Source organism: Phyllobates terribilis, unplaced genomic scaffold (assembly GCF_046119375.1).
Source record: "Phyllobates terribilis strain yellow unplaced genomic scaffold, ASM4611937v1 Scaffold_9__5_contigs__length_417890890, whole genome shotgun sequence".
In the NCBI taxonomy this organism is placed as follows: domain Eukaryota; kingdom Metazoa; phylum Chordata; class Amphibia; order Anura; family Dendrobatidae; genus Phyllobates; species Phyllobates terribilis.
This window is the reverse complement of record NW_027362769.1, coordinates 400,931,896-400,958,617: the sequence shown is the minus strand read 5'-3', so window position 1 is coordinate 400,958,617 and position 26,722 is coordinate 400,931,896. Positions and strand designations below refer to the sequence as shown.

Sequence of the window (26,722 nt, the reverse complement as noted above, 5' to 3'; positions counted from 1 at the left end):
ATCACTAAGTTGCCCCGGGACCACCCTCAATGTGGGCGGAGACAGAACAAGAGAACGAAGATGGGTGTCGCCTGGAGCAGTCTGGAGAGAGCGCACCCGGAGACAAGAAGTCTGGAGAGGAGTCCAGAGAAAGCCTACCCGGAGATGGAGGGAGAGTCAGGCAGCACCGACCCAGTGGTCAGGAGCCTGCTACAAGCCACAACCCCACTAGGCCTAGTGGAGGTCCTGGCACAGCTCCCCCAAGACCGGGAGTGTGCACAGACTGCGCTGGAGAGCCTCGCATGGAGGATGGCCCAGGTGCAGCGAGAGACGTTGGCGGAGTGGAGCCGAGAGATGGCCCAGCAGACCGAAACCCGTCAGCGGAGCACGCCACCCGAGACGAGGAGACAGACCGCCTCTGAGGATGGTGCAGGAGGACTGAAGGCCGGAGACGGCGCCGAGAAGGGAGCTGAACGGACGGAGGCAGGTAAAGGGGACGTCTCTACCCCGAGCCGGGAAGCCGCGTGCCTGCCCCAGCTCCCCGTTGCAGAGCCCGAAGTTCCCCCTGCCGTGCCCGTCGCTGCATCGTCACCGCCGCAGACTAGGCCTCAACCGGAAACCGCGGCCGCGACCCCTGTAACGTCACGCGCCTCAACCCTGAGCGCGGCAAAGCAGGAAATACCATCAGCCTGGTCGCAAGGCCTAGTACCCCCGGGCGCCGCCATTCCAACAGCGCCCCCTACCTCCGCGGAGCCACCAGCCTGGTCGCAGGGCCGAGTAACCCAGGGCGCCGCCGTTCTTACGGTGCCCTTTTCCTTTAGCGTGCCCCAAGCCTGGTCGCAAGGCCTGGTCAACCCGGGCGCCGCTACCATCAACGCGCCCTCAACATCTAGAGTGCCGCACCTGGGTGAAAATCTATTTGCCCAGCATACGTGCCCGGATGGGCAGCCCTTTGTATGGCCCCAGGAGTACATCCAGCTGGAACTCCAGAGAGCAAGGCCCATGTGTGAGCCCCTGATTCCGGCTCCGATGCCCGTCAGGAGGACCCAGCCCCCGCTAGAGGAGGCACAGTTTGAGTGGGACCCCACTGGAGAAGACCTCATGGGGTTCACTCAGGAGACTCGGGCGGCCGCAGCGGAGCGTGCAGAGTGCTGCCGGCAGCAGCTCGAGGTCTTCGAGAGGGAGCGGAGAGAGAGGCGGGTCCGGGAACAGCAGATGCAGATAAGAAGCGCGGAGCAGAAGAGCCGGACCAGGAGGAATCCCCGTGCAGCTCATGGTCCCCCTTCCACCGGGACTGTGATAAAATTCAACATGCAGCATGGGTGGGGCTTCATTAGAGACCATCATACCCCCGGCGACGTCTTTGTGACCCGCAGAGACGTAGAAAGCCATCTGCCGGAGGGACACAGAGGTCGTGACCTGTATGTAGGGGACGAGGTCACCTTCACCCGGCACAAGTGTGCCAAAGGACCCTACGCCCTCCATGTGCATCGCCTGACGGAGGAGGAGCTGCGGTGTGAGGAGGAGCAAGAGGACCCGGACGGGTCTGAAACTGAAACCAACCAACAAGAAAGAGCAGGAGGACACCGTCGTTGAAGTACGGTAGAGAGAGACTGTATAAAGTTGCCCGTCGGGGTACCAAGAACTGTTACTTATTTAAAATATGTTCCCCGTTGGGACAAAGTGTGAACTGTTACCCGTGTGACCCTATTTCCTAATACCTGGCCGAGGACTGAGAGCGGCCATATCCCCTTGTATATAGTTGCGCATCCTAAAGCGCCCCCTACTGGTTTTATGGGAAAACCATTTTTCTTAAAGAGACTGTCGCACTTTACCCGGTCACAAGTTGCACCGTGACCGGAGGAACCAGAAACAAGAATGTTATTTATGAAAAGTTTTATATGAAAAGTTTTATGCAGATATATATATGATGTTTTATATGTTTGATATGTTTATGTTTATGAAAAATAATTGTATGTTTTGGATGTTTTTATCTTTAACAGCCCGAGGACGTGCTGTGATTTACCAGGGGGGAATGTAGCACCCTGAGGATTCGGCTGCTACAGGGGTATTGCACCTCAAGCCAGAGGTGTGATATTCCACTCCCGGGTAAGGATGGAGTGTGGAACTGAGCTCAGTAGGCTGCATGCACTACACACATCCCATTTCCGGGGGACAGATCAATAGTACTCCCACTAGAGAAATGTGCAGGTACGACAGTGTCTGTCCCTGGCTGGAGTGGGAGGGGGGTGGAACATCCCAGTAGTGTAGGGGCAGATAGGGGGAGCAGTCTGGGTAATGCTAGGAGCTCATTGGGTGCTGGTCACCTGAGCTCACACATAGAGGGAGTATATAAGGTGGGAACCATCTTAGAACAGGGTCTTTTGTAGAGGTTTGGTCAGTCTGTCAGTCTTCTTGCAGAGTCAGAGGAAGAGAGCAGAGGAGAAGAGCAGCTCCAAGGCCCAGAGAGAGAGAGGAGAAAGAAGGACCCAGAGGGGGAGAAGAGGGAACTCCAAGAACCCAAGATTAGATCAGAGGGTGAAGAGTTGGCACAAGGGTACCGGATCCCAAGCTGGTGGAGGGCACTAATCCTTAGCCAGAGACCAGAGGTCGTGGGCAGGATCTGCCACGACCACCCACTAAATCCACCCGGAAGGCAAACCGTGAATAGGGTCAGGGAACCCAGAGACAAGGGTTTACCAACAAGAGGCCCGAGGGAGCCGGACTTAGGTGGATCCCTGGTGGGGAAGGCCAGAGAGAAGGACAAGTCAGAAAGGGAGCTCAGGATCACGCTCCAGAATTACTTGGGAGTTGGCCGAGTCCAGGACCTGGTGGACGCAGCACGGCTCGGGCGGTCGCTCAAGGCCGGAGTGACCAGAATAACAGCAGTAAGTAAAGACCATGAACTGCACAGCCCGACTCTGAGTCTCATTACCATCCTCACTGCACCTCCACAACCACCATCCTCTACACCTGACCCCCTGAGGCTATACCCCTCCCGTTGGGGGTTATACTACCCGAAGCTGCACACACACCACCAGCCTCAGCGGACCCTGCTGCAGCGGCGGCCGTAGTGACCGCAAATCAACGGGTGGCGTAGTCGACATAAAAGAACATCTAGTAACATCTATAAGGACTGCCACACACTGAGCTTGACACCCTGGGCACGGACCGGGTCACCGCCACTCGGAGACTACAACCCCCATCTGATCCGGCTCCGGGTATCCCCCAAATAACACTGGCCCAGGGGGCGCGTCACATGCCCCTCTCTATTCTCCATGTTATGGAGCCGTTACTGCCCGCACTCCTCTCTGGGCTCCATGTCTCTCTCTATTCTCCATGTTATGGAGCCCTTACTGTCCGCATTTCTCTCTGGGCTCCATGCCCCACTCTATTCTCCATGTTATGGAGCCCCTACTGTCCACACTCCTCTCTGGGCTCCATGTCTCTCCCTATTTGCCATGTTATGGAGCCCTTACTGTCCGCACTCCTCTCTGGGCTCCATGCCCCTCTCTATTCTCCATGTTATGGAGCCTTTACTGTCCACACGCCTCTCTGAGCTCCACGCCCCTCTCTATTCTCCATGTTATGTAGCCCTTACAGCCCGCACTCCTCTCTGGGCTCCATACCCCTCTCTATTCTCCATGTTATGGAGCCGTTACTGCCCGCACTCCTCTCTGGGCTCCATACCCCTCTCTATTCTCCATGTTATGGAGCCGTTACTGCCCGCACTCCTCTATGGGCTTCATGCCCCTCTCTATTCTCCATGTTATGGAGCCATTGCTGTCCGCACTCCTCTCTGGGCTCCATGTCTCTCTCTATTCTCCATGTTATGTAGCCCTTACTGCCCGCATTCCTCTCTGGGCTCTATGCCCCTCTCTATTCTCCATGTTATGGAGCCCTTACTGTCCACACTACTCTCTGGGCTCCATGTCTCTCTCTATTCTCCATGTTATGGAGCCCTTACTGTCCACACTACTCTCTGGGCTCCAAGTCTCTCTCTATTCTCCATGTTATGTAGCCCTTACTGCCCGCACTCCTCTCTGGGCTCCATGCCCCTCTCTATTCTCCATGTTATGGAGCCCTTACTGCCCGCACTCATCTCTGGGCTTCATGCCCCTCTCTATTCTCCATGTTATGGAGCCCTTACTGCCCGCACTCATCTCTGGGCTCCATGCCCCTCTCTATTCTCCATGTTATGGAGCCCTTACTGCCCGCACTCCTCTCTGGGCTCCATGTCTCTCTCTATTCTCCATGTTATGTAGCCCTTACTGCCCGCACTCCTCTCTGGGCTCCATGTCTCTCTCTATTCTCCATGTTATGGAGCCCTTACTGCCCGCACTCCTCTCTGGGCTCCATGCCCCTCTCTATTCTCCATGTTATGGAGCCCTTACTGTCCACACTCCTCTCTGGGCTCCATGTCTCTCTCTATTCTCCATGTTATGGAGCCCTTACTGTCCACACTCCTCTCTGGGCTCTGTGCCCCTCTCTATTCTCCATGTTATGGAGCCCTTACTGTCCGCACTCCTCTCTGGGCCCCATGTCTCTCTCTATTCTCCATGTTATGGAGCCCTTACTGTCCACATTCCTCTCTGGGCTCCATGCCCCTCTCTATTCTCCATGTTATGGAGCTCTTACTGTCCACACTCCTCTCTGGGCTCCATGTCTCTCTCTATTCTCCATGTAATGTAGCCCTTACTGCCCGCACTCCTCTCTGGGCTCCATGTGTCTCTCTATTCTCCATGTTATGGAGCCCTTACTGCCCGCACTCCTCTCTGGGCTCCATGTCTCTCTCTATTCTCTATGTTATGGAGCCATTACTGCCCGCACTCCTCTCTGAGCTCCATGTCCCTCTCTATTCTCCATGTTATGGAGCCATTGCTGTCTGCACTCCTCTCTGGGCTCCATGTCTCTCTCTATTCTCCATGCTATGTAGCCATTGCTGCCCATACTCCTCTCTGGGCTCCATGCCCCTCTCTATTCCCCATGTTATGGACCCCTTATGTGACGCCCAGCTGCGCTTGGAGTCACAAATCCTAGAAGGGTGTATTGAAGGATTCCTCCACAAGAGGCCCCCATAACCATTCACACATCTCCACCTTCCACCTCAGACCAGCAGAGGGAGCCCATTAGGGATATAAAAGGGAAGGTGGAGCCAGGCAGCAGTCAGTCTAGACTGGAATTGACAGAGAGCAAACCTGTTGAAAGAGTTCCTGCAGTAGAAGCCCAAGAGAGGTCAGCCTGCAGTGGAGCTTATCCAGAGCATGACTCTGTGTAGCTCAGAGAGGTGAGCTTTAAGTGTGCCGCCGCCATAAGATCGGTGAAGCGCGGCAAGCTGCCGTTAGTGTGAGTAGCCTAGTGAGGGCCCGAGTAGGCCGAAGGCGAGTGGAGAGTTAGTTCATAGGGGGCAGAGAAGCTTAACTAGCTCACACCGAAGAAGAATATACCGGACACCGGGTCCGAAGTTTACTGGGATCTCTATGACCCAGTAAGATACAACCGGAATCCCTGGAGAACTACAAGTCCCAGGATCGCTAAAGTGCTGATACGTAACAGAGCCAGGAGACACATAGGCCCGCAGCTAAGGTGCGTGTACTCCAAGAGAAGGCCCTACCACAAGGTCAGCCAGCGCAGGACAGAGACAAAGTTAGGCCTAGCTCCAGGCAGGTCAGAAACTTACTACGCAGAGGCAAGAAACAGGAGGCCCAAAACCCGCTCATTGGGGAGGATCCGGACATACACCCTTCACCCTACAGTGCTCCGGGACGTGCCTGAATTTCCATCAGTAAAAGGTACTGAAGTGACTATCGTGTCTGTCCCTTTTCTTGCCCTGATCCGGCTGGGTCGCGTCTGTCCTGCATATCCCTTCATACACTGCCCTGAGGCCTAGCTCCACCTGTGGGGAGCTGTACCACCCAGCTGCCTTATCACTGGCCTCAGTGGACTGCGCAGCGCTGGTGATCATCACCAGAAGCCACAGGTGGCGTCACAAACTCTTTTTTTTTTTTATAAAATCAACCAATTATCCACCCTTTTAAAGGAGTGACCCAGGGTACGGGCCCGGGAGCAGACCACTGCGACATCCCAAAAGGACAGGCAAAAGGCCCGGGTACCGAGTTATCCCCATTCCCCTGGGAAACAACATTATCCAATTCAAGATACCTGGTAATAAAGAATATTTTATTGGTAAGACAACAAATAATGATTATTGATTATTGTGACATTTTGTAATGCTTGTATGAACCTAATTGTCTATAAAACTGTTGGAGAGGCCTGAAAGCTGGGATTAGGAAAGTACCTAAGTACCCAGAAATAAGATTATATCTATGGCCAACCACAAACTCTGACATTTCATTATCACCATTTCTGCAAACAAAAGCAACAAATAAGAGTGAAGATCAGAGACTGCAGACGACACATCATAAGAAAGAAGCTCCGCAGCCCAGAGACCCCTCACTGGTACAATATGATCTACAGATATCGGAGCACCGAGGCTGTAATGATGAGGAGTGTCAGCAGATAACACGACACGTTCATGTTTCCTTTGCATTTTTGGGAAGGTTGTGGGATATTGGCCACATCATAGAAACTCAACTCAGGTATGTATGACCGGATCCAGGACTGGTAGGAGGTTACCAGGGTGTAGACCCCTGGACGGTTGGGTAAAGCACATCCAGAACCCCAGCTCACAACACCAGGCTGGTACCAGGTACCATTGACCTTGCACACGAGAGGTCCTCCGGAGTCTCCCTGAAAGACAACAGCAGACAATGAGCCATGGGACATCATTATATACACTATTTCCATCCTACATATAAAATCTATAAGTTAAAATCACGTGATGACTGGAAATCTCCAGAATTCTTTGATCTGTGCAAAAGAAGTGGTACGACAGCCCTGAATATAAAATATCTGAAAATAGTTACATTGATTTGTTGGTGGAACCAGTGGTGTGGCCATTTCTCCAGTCTACCAGGAGATATTATTCCACACGACAACCACCGGCCACATCTTCCTCGCTCTACTGTGAGCCACCTACGTGGCTGCCGTGTCTCCTGACTTGTATCCCATTGCTGCAATGTCTCCAGACTTGTCTCCATTCAGTACATCAGAGATGTCATTGGTGATTACACAGTAACTGGCAGCAGCATCTCCGGACTTGTCCATCAGGGACGTCATTGATCAGTGATTACACAGGAGTTGCCAGCAGGGTCTCTGGACTTGTCTCCATCGAGCACATCGAGGATATCATTGGTGATTACAGAGGAGCTGCCGGTAGCATCTCCAGACATGTCCATCAGGGACGTCATTGATCGTGATTACACAGGAGCTGCAGGCAACATCTCTGGACTTGTCCATCAGGGACATCATTGATTGGTGATTACAGAGCAACTGCTGGCAGCATCCCCAGAATTGTCTCCATCGAGCACATCGGGGTCATCATTGGTCGATGATTACATAGGAGCTTCCGGCAGCATCTTCGGACTTGTCTCCATCGAGCACATCGGGGTCATCATTGGTCGGTGATTACATAGGAGCTGCCAGCAGCGTCTTCGGACTTGTCTCCATTGAGCACATCTGGGTCATCATTGGTCGGTGATAACACAGGAACTTCCGGCAGCATCTCCGGACTTGTCTCCATTGAGCACATTGGGGTCATCATTGGTCGTTGATTACACAGGAGCTGCCGGCAGCGTCTCTAGACTTGTCTCCATCAAGCACATCGGGGTCATCATTGGTCGTTGATTACACAGGAGCTGCCGGCAGCGTCTCTGGACTTGTCTCCATCAAGCACATTGGGGACATCATTGATGGGTGATAACACAGGAACTTCCGGCAGCGTCTTTGGACTTGTCTCCATCGAGCACATCGGGGACGTCATTGATCGGTGATTACACAGGAGCAGCTGGCAGCGGATCCTAATGATTTGTACATTCACAACCTTCCGCAGACGACCATTAATAACCTCAGCGACAGCAGCCGAGGCTGGAGGTGCCGGGATTTCTGCACGAGGCTGAGACTCCGAACAGAAGAAATCCAGAGGTTTCGAAAATTTTAATTCTAATTTTTCATTATTTGCAGATCAATAACCTGTCCATCCATCCTCTGCAGAATTCAAGAGACCACGTGGATTTTACCAACAAAGTCTATTTCCAATAAAGTCATTCTCTGTGAATTGAATGACCCTTATTTTTCCCTGGGGTCTCTCCAAACCCCACAGTATATGAAACATAAAATGTACAAAAAAAAGATACTCAACTAAGTGCTCAAAACTCCAACCCTTCGGCTGCTCACCATCCCCTGTCCGGTCACTGCACATTTTCTTAAGGGGGACACGCGCTAAAAAATGACTCTGTAAGGCCGGGGACACATCTGATCATATACGTCACATGGTCCAGTACACAAGACAGGACGTCAGAGTTCAGCAGTGGAAAGGAGATATTCCAAGAAAGGGTCAGCAGACGGCGAGGAGCGGAAAGGGGAGAAATGATATCGCTTTCATTTTATAACTTTTACATTTATTTTTCTCTGTGTTATGGAGATAACTCTGAGTATAATAAGGGACAGTCAAGTTGTGTAAAATAGCTTTGTTGCCTAAAAAATTTCTTTGAAAAGTCTGTGATCATAGGGGGCAGTATTATAGTAGTTATATTCTTGTACAAAGGGGGCAGTATTATAATAGTTATATTCTTGTACATAGGGGGCAGTATTATAGTAGTTATATTCTTGTACATAGGAGCAGTATTATAGTAGTTATATTCTTGTACATAGGAGCAGTATTATAGTAGTTATATTCTTGTACATAGGGAGCAGTATTATAGTAGTTACATTCTTGTACATAGGAGCAGTATTATAGTAGTTATATTCTTGTACATAGGGAGCAGTATTATAGTAGTTATATTGTTGTACATAGGGGGCAGTATTATAGTAGTTATATTCATGTACATAAGAGCAGTATTATAGTAGTTATATTCTTGTACATAGGGAGCAGTATTATAGTAGTTATATTCTTGTACATAGGAGCAGTATTATAGTAGTTATATTCTTGTACATAGGGAGCAGTATTATAGTAGTTATATTCTTGTACATAGGAGCAGTATTATAGTAGTTATATTCTTGTACATAGGGAGCAGTATTATAGTAGTTACATTCTTGTACATAGGAGCAGTATTATAGTAGTTATATTCTTGTACATAGGAGCAGTATTATAGTAGTTATATTGTTGTACATAGGGGGCAGTATTATAGTAGTTATATTCATGTACATAAGAGCAGTATTATAGTAGTTATATTCTTGTACATAGGGAGCAGTATTATAGTAGTTATATTCCTGTACATAGGGAGCAGTATTATAGTAGTTATATTCTTGTACATAGGGGCAGTATTATAGTAGTTGTATTCTCATACATAGAGGGCAGTATTATAGTAGTTATATTCTAGTACATAGAGGGCAGTATTATAGTAGTTATATTCTAGTACATAGAGGGCAGTATTATAGTAGTTATATTCTTGTACATGGGAGCAGTATTATAGTAGTTATATTCTTGTACAAAGGGGGCAGTATTATAGTAGTTATATTCTTGTACATAGGGGGCAGTATTATAGTAGTTATATTCTTGTACATAGGGGGCAGTATTATAGTAGTTATATTCTTGTACATAGGGAGCAGTATTATAGTAGTCATATTCTTGTACATAGCTGTATTATAGTAGGTATATTCTTGTACATAGTAGTAGTATTATAGTAGTTATATTCTTGTTCATAGTGGCAGTATTATAGTAGTTATATTCTTGTACATAGGAGCAGTATTATAGTAGTTATATTCTTGTACATAGGGGGCAGTATTATCGTAGTTATATTCTTGTACATAGGGGGCAGTATTATCGTAGTTATATTCTTGTACATAGGAGCAGTATTATAGTAGCTATATTCTTGTACATAGGGGCAGTATTATAGTAGTTATATTCTTGTACATAGGAGCAGTATTATAGTAGTTATATTCTTGTACATAGGAGGCAGTATTATAGTAGTTATATTCTTGTACATAGGGAGCAGTATTATAGTAGTTATATTCTTGTACATATGAGCAGTATTATAGTAGTTATATTCTTGTACATATGAGCAGTATTATAGTAGTTATATTCTTGTACATAGGGAGCAGTATTATAGTAGTTATATTCTTGTACATATGAGCAGTATTATAGTAGTTATATTCTTGTACATATGAGCAGTATTATAGTAGTTATATTCTTGTACATAGGGGCAGTATTATAGTAGTTATATTCTTGTACATAGGGGGCAGTATTATAGTAGTTATATTCTTGTACATAGGGAGCAGTATTATAGTAGTTATATTCTTGTACATATGAGCAGTATTATAGTAGTTATATTCTTGTACATAGGGGGCAGTATTATAGTAGTTATATTCTTGTACATAGGGGCAGTATTATAGTAGTTATATTCTTGTACATAGGAGCAGTATTATAGTAGTTATATTCTTGTACATAGGGGACAGTATTATAGTAGTTATATTCCTGTACATAGGAGCAGTATTATAGTAGTTATATTCTTGTACATAGGGAGCAGTATTATAGTAGTTATATTCTTGTACATAGGGGCAGTATTATAGTAGTTATATTCTTGTACATAGGGGGCAGTATTATAGTAGTTATATTCTTGTACATAGGAGCAGTATTATAGTAGTTATATTCTTGTACATAGGGGGCAGTATTATAGTAGTTATATTCTTGTACATAGGAGCAGTATTATAGTAGTTATATTCTTGTACATAGGAGTGGTATTATAGTAGTTTTATTCTTGTACATAGGAGTGGTATTATAGTAGTTATATTCTTGTACATAGGAGTGGTATTATAGTAGTTATATTCTTGTACATAGGAGTGGTATTATAGTAGTTTTATTCTTGTACATAGGAGTGGTATTATAGTAGTTATATTCTTGTACATAGGGGCAGTATTATCGTAGTTATATTCTTGTACATAGGGGCAGTATTATAGTAGATATATTCTTGTACATAGGGGGCAGTATTATCGTAGTTATATTCTTGTACATAGGGGGTAGTATTATCGTAGTTATATTCTTGTACATAGGGGGCAGTATTATAGTAGTTATATTCTTGTACATAGGGGCAGTATTATAGTAGTTATATTCTTGTACATAGGGGCAGTATTATAGTACTTATATTCTTGTACATAGGGGGCAGTATTATAGTAGTTATATTCATCCACATAGGGGCAGTATTATAGTAGTTATATTCTTGTACATAGGAGCAGTATTATAGTAGTTATATTCTTGTACATAGGGGGCAGTATTATAGTAGTTATATTCTTGTACATAGGGGGTAGTATTATAGTAGTTATATTCTTGTACATAGGAGCAGTATTATAGTAGTTATATTCTTGTACATAGGGGGTAGTATTATAGTAGTTATAGTCTTGTACATAGGAGCAGTATTATAGTAGTTATATTCTTGTACATAGGAGCAGTATTATAGTAGTTATATTCTTGTACATAGGGGCAGTATTATAGTAGTTATATTCATCCACATAGGGGCATTACCAGAACATGACGTCTCACCTGACAAGAGTCTTTTCCTCCTTTCGTGTATCCAGCACATATCATGGTGTCGTCCACTAATGTATTTGCGTTGCTTAGATCTGAATTTTCATGTAAGATCTTGTCACACGTCTCGTGATCGATCAGCGGCACCTTCACGTTCTGCAGAGTTCCCGGAGAAGGTAAACCCACTAATAAAATGATGAGAGAAGGGTCAGTAAATCCCAGAGTAATGCCGCCGCCTGTAGCTCAGCTGTGAATGTCTGAGATCCGGGGAGCCGGTGGCCTCTGACGATCATTTGTGATCAAGTGTTGGCCTTTTTGTATGACAGGATACATGACCTGGTACGGTCAATACGGCTTCTTACCTCATAGCTTACCTTCTCCCGCCTTACCGGGTACCCTCCAAATAAAAACACTACCACCTAATATTCTTTTGGATAAATTTGGCCACAGCGGCCATTTTATTAACACACAACATTAACTTATTAACAATAAAATATCAATAAAATATATATGGGGTGAGGGTTCTTGAAGCTAATAGATCTGGCTTTAAATAAACTAAAAGAACTCCGACCGCCATGTTACCCTTAGCCGTACACCACCAGCTCAAGGGCACCATACTTCCACAGTCAGTGAAAGACTAACCAACTAAAAGCTCCCGGGGTAAAACCCAGTCCAGAGCCCAGAACCGACTGCCAGATCCACCCCCCACTCAATTTAAAATGGCCTGGAATTTTTACAATTCCTTCCACCGACAATTTGGTACCTACTCCAAGAACCCCACCCCCCGCCAACCACCATCAGCCCTGAAAACTTAGGCTCGTGAGTGCCCCCAAAACCACCAATGCCCTTTTGATCCCTTCCTGTATCGCCAGGGCCCAAAGATCAATTCCAATAGCGTTCAGATGAGCATCGTCCTCTAACCAAAATTTCCGACCCTAGGTTCCAACTCAAAGTGTCTAACGCTTAACCCACCATTCCTAGACACAAGGCTGGATATGGCCCTATTTAATTTTACTCTCGCCCTGTTAATCCCTTTCACCGATCTAGCCACCCGCCACTTCTGCCTAGGCAGTATGTCTGACCACACAGTCAACACCCCCGGAAAAGCTGTCCACAACCTCAAGAAGTCAAAACGAATATCCTGAATTAACTCTCTAACGGGCCTAGCCCCCAAATCGGTCCCTCCCATATGCATAACCAAAACATCGGGTGTTCTATCCAATCGAGCCGCTTTGTAAAATTCGGACATCACCCGGCTCCATATCATCACTAGTGTTGAGCCACCCCCATAGTGTTCGAGTTCGGTTCGGTTCGTCGAACACCCGTGTGTTCGCCGAACTGTTCGTCGAACTGTTCGTCGAACACCTTCGAACACCGTTAAAACCAATGGCAGGCAAACAAAAACACATAGAAACACATAGAAAACACCTTCAAAGGTGTCCAAAAGCTGACAAACTGCTCAGAAGACACAACTAACACATGGAAAAGTGACAAGTACATATAGTCATGCGAAAAGAAAAGAGGTGGAGGAGTAAAAGGAGGGGGAGACACAGATATAGGCATGTCATGCCCTTCTAAAATCCAAAAAGTGAGAAGCCGACACGGCCAGTCCGCTCCTGCCCGTGCCACCTCCGTGTCGCCGGGTTTGTGCCAGAGCCGCGGTGAACCCTGATGGCCAGCCCCCCTCTCCCAATACTGGTGCCTGTCCGCTGGTGGGTCGAGCGAGCCCCCCTGTGGTGGAGGCAGCTCTAAGCTTTTTAATTTAAATTGTCTCTCTAATTTGAATGAATACACTTTAAATCCATTTACAAGGATCTATTGGAGGGCAAGTCTCATGCCAGCAGCCGCGTAATTCCAGCTCCAGTAGCGTCCACTAAAGCTGCTGCAGTTAAAAAGCTTTTATAAGGATCGAGCTCGGCTGTCCACCGCAAGGCATCCTACTGCCAGTCCCAGCCCCTATGCCTTGGGGTGCCTCCTGATGCTCTTCACTGAGTATCCCATGGTCCCGAAGCATTTCTTTTGAAAAAATTAAGTGTCTAAACTACAGGTGGTGTAGCTTGCTTAACAGCCGGGATAATCCGCTGACTAGCAGACACTGCTACTAGGCACAAAGTATTTCCTGGGCTAGATGCAGTTAAAAATTTGTAATTAGATACTCTCGTTGGATGCTGAGAAAGCATTCCATAGAGTCTCCTGGCACGCCATATATGATTCTCTTAAAAAGCTTTGGGTAGGGGTCTAGGGGACCCTTTTATAGCCAAAATCACGGCCCTGTATCGCAATACGTCACCTAGGCTTAAGATAAATGGAACTGTAGCACCCTGAGGGCTCGGTTGCTACAGACGTATTGCACCTCACCCAGAGGTGTGATATCTCACTCTCAGGTAAGGATGGAGTGTGGATCAGGACCCGACACCTGCATGCATTACACCACATTGCCGTGGGGCAGGGCGACCAATATGCCCCTGAGATGGGCACGACAGTCCCTGTCCCTGGCTGGAGTGGGGGGAGGGAACACTGAGGAAGGGGAACCCTGTAGTGCAGGAGCAGGGAGGAAGCAGTTCCTGGGTGCATTGAGAAGGGAGTATAAAAGGTGGGCACCATCTTAGTTCAGTGCAGAGAAGTCTGAGCAGAAGTGGCAGGGAGCAGGGGCTCTGCATGAGCTCTGCTCCGGAGGCGGGCCTAGTAACAGAGGCCCAGGCCTGGAAGAGGGAGAAGGAAGGAAGAGGAGCGGAGAAGGCTCCAGGAACGAGGAATGAAGGGATCCCAGGGGTGCGGACGGGCGAGTCGCCACCGCACGCCCGAATCCACCTGCGTGGAGGGGTCAGGCCAAAGGGGGAGACCGGTCCCCGAACTAGTGGAGGCAGGAAACGACCCTCAGCTAGAAACCGGAGGCTCTGACATTTTATGTGGCGCAGCCCCTCGCTACACCCGCTAGGAAGGCACCACATAGGGTCAGGGAAACTGGCGCCAAGTTTACCAAGAGGAGGCCCGAGGCAGCCGGACAGAAGTGTTGGTAAGAAAGGCCAGACAAAGGACACACAAAGGGGGTCCTGTGAAGTGCTCCAAAGTTATCTGGGAGTTGTCTGAGCCCCTCACCTGGTGAGCACAGTTCGACGTGGGCAGCCGTTACCTGCAGACGTGGTCTGGATAATAAGAACTGTGAGTAAAGGCCCTGGACTGCATCACTGACTCCGTGTCGTTACTGCTGCTGCCCTGCACCATCACCCCCATCCTCCGCATACACTGCCCTGAGGCTATACTCCTCCCGTGGGGAGTTATGCTACGCTCTGCTGCACCCACAACACCAGCCTCAGCGGTCTGCCCTGCAGCGGCGGTTCACTCTGACCGCAATCCACGGGTGGCGTAGTCGGACATTTAAACATCAAAACCACATAAATAGTTCCGCCACTGGTTTGACCGCCCTGAGCCACGGAACCGGGTCGCCGCCACGAAGACTACAACCACCAGCATCCACCAAAAAGGGTCCGGCTCCGGGTGTCCCAAGGCCCAGGGGGTGCGTCAGAACATTTTCATCACCTTTCACAATCATCAATGGGACAAGGCAGTGATGTCCTCTGTCCCCTCTCTTATACATCCTAGTGACGGAGCACCTGCTCTCATCAATTCGCCATAACCCCAATATTAGGTGGATTGAGGTGGGAGGCACGGAGTACAAGTGCTCTCTATTTGCTGATGATGTCCTAGTATATATCACTCAATCACATATATCCATCCATGCTGTTATGGCTGAAATAGATCACTTTGTTACATGGTCAAATTTTAAAATCAATGCAGCGAAGTCTGAGGCCCTCGATGTCTCCCTCCCCAAATCCATATAGGATTCCATCCAGTCCAAATTTCCCTTTGCCTGGCCCTCACAGGGTATCAAATACTTAGGAATTCCTATTCATAGAGACCTCTCCCATCTATGTTATCTTAATTTTGGGCCCTTTATTGAACAACTCCATACAGACCACGGTTGGCAAGTTAGAACTGTAAGATTCACTACGTGAACCACTGGTGTTTTGTGGAAAAGCACATGTACACCGCGTTCCAAATTATTATGCAAAAAGTGTTTAGGAGTGATAAGGGAAGAATTTGTTTGTTTGTCAGTTAAACTCATTGATGGTGATGTGTGTCAGGGCTCTTTATATCACTGTAAGCAATTGCAGACACCTGTGCTAATTAGTTTGGCAGGTGTGTCCAATGAAAGGCAAGACTACTTAAGAAGGCTGTCTCACATTATTAAGCAGCCTACATTTTCTGCCAAAATGGGAAAGAAAAAGGATGTGTCGGCTGCTGAGAAGCAACAAATTGTGGAGTGTTTAGGTCAAGGCATGACTACAATCAACATTGTGCGATGATCAGGATAAAGTGTCTTGGCAATCAAGAAGTATGTAGCTGATTCACAGTACACACGTGTGCGTGCTGATAAGGGCAAATTGAGGACTCTTTCCTACAGGCAATTATGTCAGGTTAAAAGAGCAGCGGCAAAAAAGCCTTGTCATAGCAGCAGACAAGTTTTTGAAGCAGCTTGTGCCTCCAACGTCCCCCGAACAACAAGATGCAGGGTCCTTCAGAGGTTTGCAGCTGTGCATACGCCATCCTGTCGACCTCCTCTATCCACTTCACACAAGCAGAAACGGCTCCAGTGGGCCAAACAGTACATGAAGACTGAATTCAAAACTGTTTTGTTCACGGATGAGTGCCGTGCAGCGCTCGATGGTCCAGATGGATGGAGTGGAGGATGGCTGGTTGATGGACACCCCACGCAAACACGGCTACAGCGCGAACAAGGAGGAGGTGGAGTAATGTTTTGGGCTGGAATCATGGGGAGAGAGATTGTCGGCCCCTTTAGGATCCCTGAAGGCGCTAAAGATGAACTCCATAATGTATGTGGATTTTCTCAAACAGCACTTCCTGCCATGGTTCAAGAAGAAGAACCCTGTATTTCACAGCAAGATCATTTTTCTGCATGATAATGCACCATCTCATGCTGCACATAAAACATCTGCATCTCTGGCTGATATGGGCATAAAAGGGGACAAACTTATGGTGTGACCCCCATGCTCCCCTGACCTCTACCCCATTCAGAACCTTTGGAGCATCATTAAAAGGAGTGTCTATGATGGCGGGAGGCAGTTCACATCTAAGCAACAGCTCTGGGAGGGTATTCTGTCCTCATGCAAAACAATTGAAGCAGAAACCATCCAAAACCTGACAAATTCAATGGACGAGAGAGTTCAGAAGCTCCTTTCGAACAAGGGGTCCTATGTGAAAATGTAACATCACCTAGAATAAAGTTTTGAGTTGAAAACTGTTTGATTTCAGTTTCTAACAACCTGCTAATGCTTATAATTTCAAAAATGACCATTTTTTTGGTCTTTATTAAAATGAAAAGGTTGATCGAAAAGTTTGGGGGATCTAAGAGTGTGGCAACCCAGTAGTCATGATTACTTCGAATTCTGACAATATGAGGGTCATGCTGCAGGTAGTGCAGCAAGAAGGCACTTATGTGTCTTGCGCATCTCGGAGCCCCAAAATTATTTTCCGGGCTAGATGCAGCTAAAAATTATGTTTAATTTTAAATCTGGTGGAGCTTATTATAGATGGCCTAATAGGATCAGTGCTGCACACTGCTACAAAGCCCAAATTATTTTCCAGTCAAGATACAGATAAACATGATTAGTAATTTGAAAGCTTAAAACGGTTGGTAGGGTGATTTTAACCAATCATCAAGCTTTTACTCTCCCCAGGATGACACAGGGGTAGAAAAGTCGTTTCGGATCCATGATTTGTTCATCTTTATGAACGTGAGTCTGTCTACATTATCAGTGGAGAGCCGCGTGCGCTTATCTGTCAGCACACCACCAGCAGCGCTGAACACACGTTCAGACAGAACGCTGGCTGCGGGGCATGACAAGATCTCCAAGGCGTAAGTGGCTAGCTCCGGCCATTTATCCAGATTGGAAGCCCAAAAAGAGCAAGGGTCTAGTGACACAGTCGTGGCTTCAATGTTTACTTCGAGATACTCCTGTACCATCGTCTCTAGGCGTTGACTATGTGTCAGACTTCTTGTCTCCTGTGGCCTTGCAAAGGATGGGCTAAAAAAGTGGTGAAATGATTCTGCAAAATTGATGTTACCAGCAGATACTGTGGTTCTGTTACGGTTTGAGTGCTGAACACTTGACGGTCCCACGGTTGGCAAGTTGGAACTGTGAGATTCACTACGTGCACCACTGGTATTTTGTGGAAAAGCACATGTAAGATTCTGCAACAGTCTCTGCTGATACTCCTGCATGCGTGCATCCCTTTCTATGGCAGGAATAATTTCTGCAAATTTACTTTTGTACCGGGGATCTAACAGTGTGGCAACCCAGTAGTCAGGATTATTTCTAATTCTCACAATTCGAGGGTCATGTTGCAGGTAGTGCAGCAAGAAGGCACTCATGTGTGTTGCGCATCCAGGAGCACCAAGTCCCTGTTGTGTTGGTGGCGAGGTAACAATCATGCTTCCTTCCTCTGTCCTCTCCCCCCAACCTCGCACAACAGAAATGTGATCAAGGTCTCCCTCATCTGATGAGTCTTCCATCAGTTCGTCCTCCACTTCTTCCTGGGCTCCTGCACCTTCCTCACTAGTTTGGCTGCTACCATGCGCCCTGGTAAAACCATCTCCCCCACCCTCACATGCCTGCCGCCTTGGTGCTGCCGACCGTCTGGACCTTGCAGATGTTAGCCCTTCCGCATACAACTCCTCCTCCTCTACTTCCTCCACCTGCTCTTGTGCCACCACCTGACTCCGAATTCTGTTTAACATGTGCTCCAGCATGTAAATCACCGGAATAGTCATGCTGATAATGGCATCGTCAGCACTAAACATCTTCGTCGCCATTTCAAAACTGTGCAGAAGGGTGCATAGGTCCCTGATCTGAGACCACTCCTCCAGCGTGATTTGCCCCACCTCTGAATCTCGTTGGCCCAGGCTATACGTCAGAACGTATTGCACCAGGGCTTGTCGGTGCTGCCACAGTCGCTGCAACATGTGCAGAGTTTAATTCCACCGGGTAGGCACATCGCATTTTAGCCGGTGAAGTGGCAGGCCCAACGACTTCTGTAGAGATGTAAGTCGCTGAGCTGCGGGATGTGAACGGCGGAAGTGAGCACACAGCGACCGTGCCCTCTGCAGAAGGCCATCTAGTCTGGGATAGTGGGCTAAAAATTGCTGGACAACCAGGTTCAACACGTGAGCCATACAAGGCACGTGTGTGACATTGCCCCGGCGAAGGGCCGCACCCAGGTTTGCAGCATTGTCGCACACGGCCTTCCCTGGTTTCAGGTCCAGTGGAGACAACCATTCATGAAATTGGTTCTCCAGAGCTGACCACAACTCCTCAGCTGTGTGACTCACATTTCCCAGACATTTCAATGTAAAAACCGCCTGATGACGTTGAGCCCTACTGCCAGCATAGTAAGGAGGTGTGCAGGATCCCTTCTGCGCAGTTAGAAAGCTTGTGGCATGACCAGACAGGCTTTGGGTGCAGGTGGAAGACCGAGAGGAGGTTGAGGAGGCAGAAGCAGTGGAGGAACTTTGACATAAAGAGGATTGACGCACAACTCGTGGGGACGGCAAGACTTGGACAGCAGCCCCTTGTCCTGCTGTCACCATAGTTACCCAGTGCCCAGTCAGCGACATGTAACGCCCCTGTCCATGCCTACTCGTCCAAGTGTCTGTGGTGAAATGCACCCTGTCACACACAGAGTTTCTCAAAGAAGCGGTGATGTTGTGTGCGACATGCTGGTGGAGCGCAGGCACACCTTTCTTTGAGAAGTAGTGCCGACTGGGCATCTGGTACTGGGGCACTGCGACGGACATAAGGTCTCGAAAATCCTCTGTGTCCACCAGGCGGAAAGGCAGCATTTCTGTAGCCAAGAGCTTGCAGATGGTGAAATTCAACCTCTTAGCTTTCTCATGGCTAGGAGGAAATGGTCTTTTACTTGTCCACATCTGAGGGACCGAGGGCTGGCTATTGTGCTTAGACGGGGTTGATAAGGGTGTCCCCGGCAAACTGCCGGTCTGTGAGGAAGATGCAGGCGGACATGTTAGGTTGCCTTCATCCAAAGGTGGTGCTATCGATGTCGGACAGCGCTCAACACCAGCTGGTGTTACCACCTCCAAAGAAAATGATGACCTGCCAATCACGCTGGCTGTTGCGGGTAAAGAGGTGGCAGGTCTGCGCCCCAAAACAGGTGTGACTGCTGTCCCCCCAGTCACAGAGGATGAAGAGGCCGCGGATGCACAAGATATGGCAGACGGTGGTTGGCCCGGCCGGCTAGGCCGCATTGTAGCACACTGAGCTTCCCACTGCAACTTATGCTTCATGTCCATGTGCCGGTTCATGCATGAAGTACTCAAACTATGTATTTTTTGGCCTCTACTTAGCTTTTGCTGACAAATGTTACAGATAACACGAGTTGGGTCATCTTTATCGATCTGAAAAAATGCCCAGGCTATGCAAGGCTTAGCACCCATGCGACCTGAAGAGCCACCACGACTTGTGGTGAGAGGCAGAGTTGTGTTTGAGGATGCAGTTGTTGACGTGCTTCCAGTACTACGTCTCTGTCCAGGAAGGCGCAACCTGACCTCGTCGTCACTAGCATCTTCCTCCACCTCCTCTGCTGACCTCATCTCTTGGCTGACTGTGGGTTGACAGTAAGTGGGATCTCCGACCTCATCATCATCACCCTGTGCGTTATCACACCCGTCGTCCTCAGAGCCAACCTGTTCCTGCCCTGACAAAAAACTAAAGTTGTCGCTCCAATCAGGTATTTGAGTCTTATCATCGTCTTCCTCATTGTCTCCACCAACAGGAGTTACAGTTTGGGAATGAGGGTCTACATTATGGTCAGAACCTTCTGCGTCTGGTCCTGGATCCGACTCATAAAGATTCTGGGCATCAGTGCAGATCATTTCCTCGTCTGGATTCACAGAAGCGCTGGAGTCGACCTCTGATTCCCAGGCTATAGTATGAGTAAACAGCTCTGCAGACTCAACCATCTGTTCTACCTCATACTCAGACGGGCAGCTGGAGATTTGGGAGCTGTGAGGAAGCAAGTGCGATTGGGGTGACACCTTTGAGGACTGGAGTATTTGTGATGTTGAAGTTGATGTGGAGGAGAGCCCACTTAAAGGAGCACTTGATATCCGTTGAAGCACCTGCTGTTTTTGTGCCTCATCTGGAATTTGTAGCGATTGGCGTGGCCGTAAGAAAGGGATCTTATCACATTGTCCGCTAAAAGAAGTAGACATTTTAGTTTGGCTGGAAGATGGTCTTTCTTCTGCAGATGTTACTGTTGCTTTAACACCCACCCCACGGACACAACCTTTTTTCCCCTTCCCAACACGCCTATTCCCCTTTCCACCAGCAGCAGGCCTTTTTCCACTCATTTTGGTGGTTAACTAATTCACAACTCTGGAGTTGTTTGCACAAAAAAACAATGGATGGTAACCGAGCAGAGCTGAGTGGCCAAACTGTGGTATTAGGCCAAAACTATTGGCTGGGTTAGATGCAGAAAAAAATTATTTTGAATTTGCAACCTGATGGAGGTCAGTATAGATGGACTAATAGACCAAGTCCCACACACAGCTAGAAGCCCAATATTTTTTCAGAGGTAGATGCAGAAAAAACTATATTCAGTTTGCAACCTGATGGAGGTCAGTATAGATGGACTAATAGAACAAGTCCCACACACTGCTAGAAGCCCAAATATTTTTTCAGAGGTACTGTAGATGCAGATAAAAATTAGTTTTAATTTGCAACCTGATGGAGGTCAGTATAGATGGACTAATAGAGAAAGTCCGACACACTACTAGAAGGCCAAATATTTTTTCAGAGGTAGATGCAGAAAAAAATATATTCAGTTTGCAACCTGATGGAGGTCAGTATAGATGGACTAATAGAACAAGTCCCACACACTGCTAGAAGCCCAAATATTTTTTCAGAGGTACTGTAGATGCAGATAAAAATTAGTTTTAATTTGCAACCTGATGGAGGTCAGTATAGATGGACTAATAGAATGATGCTATGCCCAAAAGATTTTACTTCACTAGGTGCAGTAAAAAAATTGGTATTCTATACACAGGTGGTATATCTTGCAACACAGATAGGCTACTCCACTGACTAACACACTCTGCAATAGGCCAAAAAGGATTAGCTTTGCTAGATTCAGCCAAATGCTGTGAAAAAAACTTGCACAGCACTGGCACAGACCTGCCTGGCAAAAACTGATAGGAACTGATGTAACCTAGTCCTGAAAAGGACTCCAATTACAATTAGTCTTTACTCCCACAATCTATCTATTTAAGAGCACAGACCTGCCTGATAAAAGTCGTAGGAAATGCTGTAACCTAGTCCTTAAAAGGACTGCAATCACAACTATTCCCTACTCCCAAGCTATCTGTATATTTGTGCGAAAATTGGCTTGAAATTAACAAGGTATAGCGCACACAGCAACAGCGGTGCCGTCTAACACGCAGCTGCAGCAGTGAGAAAATGGTGGCGACGGGGAAAATGGCTTGGTCTTATAGGGCAAGGACATGTGACATACACTGCCAATGACCCATGCCCTTGCTTGCGTGAAAAAAAGCACTTCGCTCCGTGTGTGCGCTGCTGATAGGCTGACAGATTGCACCTCCCCACTGCAAATGCGGGAAAGAGAAAAAAAAATGGAGATCTTCATTGTTCCTGCAGAGATCCATCCCCTGCCCCTCCCCCCGCCCCACTGTACACTCAAACTGCGTATTAACATTAATTTTCATCATTACTGAGAAAAAATCCAGTTATGATTTTGGTGCACGAACAGTTATCGAACATAACCTCGAACAGCCGAATTTTTCTCAAATTGTTCGTGTTCGCCGAACGGCTCGAACACCGCCCAAAACAGCTCGAATTTGAGATTGGCGAACAGTTCGAGTAGAACAACGCTCATCTCTAATCATCACTCTAAAACCTAGCCAACGGATAACTACTTGTTCCCTCAAAAAACTCAATTGCCTACTGTCCGGCCTTACATCAGCACGCAGCGCCCCCCAATGCACAAACGAGTGTCCGAAAATCCAGGCTAACAAGGGAATGCCATTTGAAAGGAATAATTACAAGCATATTCAACAACTCCAAATAAAAACTATTTCCCATTGCATTCAGTGCCGCACATACGTCCAATAACGGTCCAAACTCCACCTGCCAATCCGATTTATCACCTCAGCACCCAAGCCACGACTATCAGCATCTGACGCAGCGCCAATCCTAAAAGAATGCGGACAGTATACGTCCGAACTAAGGCCCATCTCTTACACTCCTTTTTCAGGACCGCTATAAACTGAAATCGGGACAAAAATGCACCCTTACCATGGCATAATAGTGGGCCGGATCTCCCTGACCACACCTGCCAATACGCCTCCAAACACTTCCTTGGACACATCAAAGCTCCGTCCACTCTATCTGATACCACTCGCCTACCTCAACCCAACTGATCAGTTTTCACACTCCTGATCCAAAAATCAATGCCCCCAGCCCAACAACTTACGTCTTCAGCCAATAAACCCCCTGCCCTGTTCTTGCTGTGGGCCACCAATTTACCTACTCTCATCGCCCCGAAAAAAACTAAGGAAAAAGCTAGTCTAAACAGTGCCAACTCGAAACTGGAACAACATATCCTTTCGGGTCGAGCACATTGGAATACTCGGGTGCTCGACCCGAGTAAAAAGCCCAATGTAAGTCTACGGGAAACTCGAGCATTTTTCAGGCGGCTCACCCCGGCGGTCTGCAGAGGGCCTAAAAATTGCCCAGATCAATGGGAACAGTACTCACATGACATGGGGACAGCATGGGGAAGACACCTGGAAGCATTTCTGACTCCCAGGTCACTGCTGTGAACAACGTTGTCAGAGTATTACACCACTTTTACGGACTCACAATAAAACATACAAAAACGAAACCAAAATGGATTTTCCTGGGAAATAAGTTAAGGAACATCCTTTCCAGGGTAATGACTTGTATATAAGGCAAAATAAATAACCAAAAACAAAAATGCTCCTCCACATCTTGGGCTATGTTCACACGTAGCGTTTTTGATGCATTTTTGAACTTTTGCATTGCTTTCAACCAAGACAAATGCATTCACTGGGAAATGTCAGTTTAACATTTTACAACCTTATCTGGCCATGTGGTGTGTGACACATCATCAGACACATACTGTTTCCTTTATGAAGGAGGGACTCTGAAAGTCACAAAGCCTATTTTTATAGGGCCATCATGCGGCCTTTACTATTCTTAAAGGGCCAGCAGTTGGCTCTCACTATTCTTAAAGTGCCATCAGCTGGCTATCCTTTGTTGCTCCCATTACTAAAGAGTGAGTCTACTATACTGTTATTGCATATGCAGTGAGTGGCAGGGCTGCCCAAAATTTGGACGCACCCCAATACCCATTTGAAAATTTGGACACACACTAATACCCCTTTGAAGAGACTTAGAGGAGGGCCTACTGAAAACAATATTCCCATTATTAGGAAGTGTGTCTCCCATTGTGTTTGCCTATGCAGTGAATGCAAGGGTTGCCAAAAATTTGGAGGCACTCCAATGCCCCTTGGAAGAGACGTAGAGGTCAAAGGGCCTCCTGAAAACAATGTTTCCATTATTAGGAAGTGGGTCTCCCATAGTGTTGGCCTATGCAGTGAATGCAAGGGTTGCCATAAATTTGTAGGCACGCCAATGCTCCTTGGAAGAGACGTAGAGGGCCTCATGAAAAAATGTTCCCATTATTAGGAAGTGGGTCTCCCATAGTGTTGGCCTATGCAGTGAATGCAAGGGCTGCCAAAAATTGGGAGACACTCCAATGCCCCTTGGAAGAGACGTGGAGGAGGGCCTCATGAAAAAATGTTCCCATTATTAGGAAGTGGGTCTCCCATACTGTTGGCCTATGCAGTGAATGCAAGGGTTGCCAAAAATTGGGAGGCTCTCCAATGCCCCTTGGAAGAGACAAGGAGGTCAAAGGGCCTCCTGAAAACAATGTTCCCATTATTAGGAAGTGGGTCTCCCATAATGTTGGCCTATGAAGGGAATGCAAGGGTTGCCATAAATTTGTAGGCACTTCAATTCTCCTTGGAAGAGACATAGAGGGCCCCATGAAAAAATGTTCCCATTATTAGGAAGTGGGTCTCTCATAGTGTTGGCCTATGCAGTGAATGCAAGGGTTGCCAAAAATTGGGAGGCTCTCCAATGCCCCTTGAAAGAGACGTGAAGGTCAAAGGGCCTCCTGAAAACAATGTTCCCATTATTAGGAAGTGGGTCTCCCATATTGTTGGCCTATGCAATGAATTCAAGGGTTGCCAAAAATTGGGAGGCTCTCCAATGCCCCTTGGAAGAGACGTGGAGGAGGGCTTAATAAAAAAATGTTCCCAATAGAAAGGAGCGTGTCTCCTATACTTGTAATGCCCATGCACTAAGTGGGGGGGGTATACATGAACATACTGTATAAAAAATTTTTTTACGGGCATCATAAACACCCTTTAAAAAAATTATGTGGGTGTTGTATCACGGACCATGGTCACCCTGGTGATATGGTGGTGGAGGATGAGGAGGGGGAGAAGGAGGAGGACAAGAGCAAATAGCCAAAATCAGGAAGCGTATACCCATGTGTAGGTGTGAAGAGGTGCATGGGAATACACCTCCCAAAAAAAGACACTGTTTTAGAGTTTGTGTTACGCTGCTATCATTCTGTGGTGTTGAGAAGTCTGGCCCAATCCAGCCCTTGTTCATTTTTATAAGAGTCAGCCTGTCAGCATTTTCAGTTGACAGGCGGATGCGCTTATCAGTTATAATTCCACCAGCGGCACTAAAAACCCGCTCTGATAAAACGCTAATGGCAAGGCAGGCAAGGACCTCCAAGGTGTAGAGAGCCAGTTCATTCCACGTGTCCAGATTTGATACCCAATAATTATAAGGCACAGAGGAATCACGGAGGACGTTGGTACGGTCGTCAAGGTACTCCCTCAGCATCTTCCCAAACTTTGCACTCCTTGTGAGAGTACCCCGCGCCTACGGGCTTGTGCGATGGGAGGGGCTGAGAAAATTCTCCCAGAACTTTGACAGTGTTCCCCTGCCTCTGCTGGATTGGACTTGTGTCTCTCTCGCCTGTAGTCCTTGGTTGTCTAACGAACTGTGACCTCTACCGCCTGCATTTTCAGATGGGAATTTTTTTAATAGTTCCGCAACAAGGGCCTTCTGGTACTGCCCCATTTTTGTAGACCTGTCCCTCTCAGGAATAAGAGATATAAAGTTCTCCTTGTAGCGTGGGTTTAGTAGTGTCACCAACCAGTAATGACTGTCACCCAAAATTTTGAGAACGTGAAGGTCATGGGAAAGGCAGCATAACATAAACTTAGCCATGCGTGCCAGACTGCTAACAAGCAAGACCTCCGTGTCCTCACCAAGAGGATGACTGACCATGCTCTCCTCCTCCTCCACCCTGTCCTCAGGCCATCCACGCTGAACAGACGGTATGACAGTTGTGCAGGTAGTACCATCTATAGCGCATGAAACTAGCTCCTGTTCTTCCTCCTCCTCCTCTTCCTCAATGTCACCCAATCCATGTTGGGATGAGATGAGTCTGGGCTGTGTGTAATCACCCTGTATGGTTCCTTGCTCCATCTCATAGTGCTCTGCCTGCAATGCATCCTCTTTGATTGTGAGCAGAGAGCGTTTCAGAAGACAGAGAAGCGGGGTGGTGACGCTAATTATGGCGTCATCGCTGCTCACCATCTTGGTGGAGTCCTCAAAGTTTAGGAGGATTGTACATGTCCACTCCTGAGGTCTTATGTGTGGAGTCTGAACTGAATACCGACGGCCTTGTTGATGCTGGTACTCAACATCTGTCCTCTTCTACTCACAAATCCTTACCAACATCTGTGGTAGAGTTCCAACGCGTGGGGACATCACACACCAGTCTGTGAGCCAGAAGCTGCAAATGCTGATGAAATACGGCAAGGGCGGCAGAAGCTGTAGGTGACTTTCTAAAATGGGCACACAGGCAGCGTACTTTAACAAGCAGATCTTGCAGCTCCGGGTAGGATTTGAGAAACAGCTGAACCACGAGGTTAAGCAC

The 26,722-nt window shown here is 47.5% G+C and overlaps 1 protein-coding gene across 1 annotated transcript in view; it reads right to left on the bottom strand.

Annotated features, from left to right (window-relative positions):
* Positions 1–6,233: 6,233 nt before the first annotated feature.
* Positions 6,234–26,722, bottom strand: part of LOC141162627 (serine protease 27-like) — a 39,141-nt gene continuing 18,652 nt past the window's right edge. Inside the window, exons 4-5 of the mRNA XM_073648912.1 lie at positions 11,576–11,745; positions 6,234–6,729 (exon numbers count right to left, since the gene is read on the bottom strand). Coding sequence (XP_073505013.1) covers positions 6,451–6,729; positions 11,576–11,745 — 449 coding nt within the window. The 3' untranslated portion in view covers positions 6,234–6,450. The remainder of the gene's footprint in view (positions 6,730–11,575; positions 11,746–26,722) is intronic.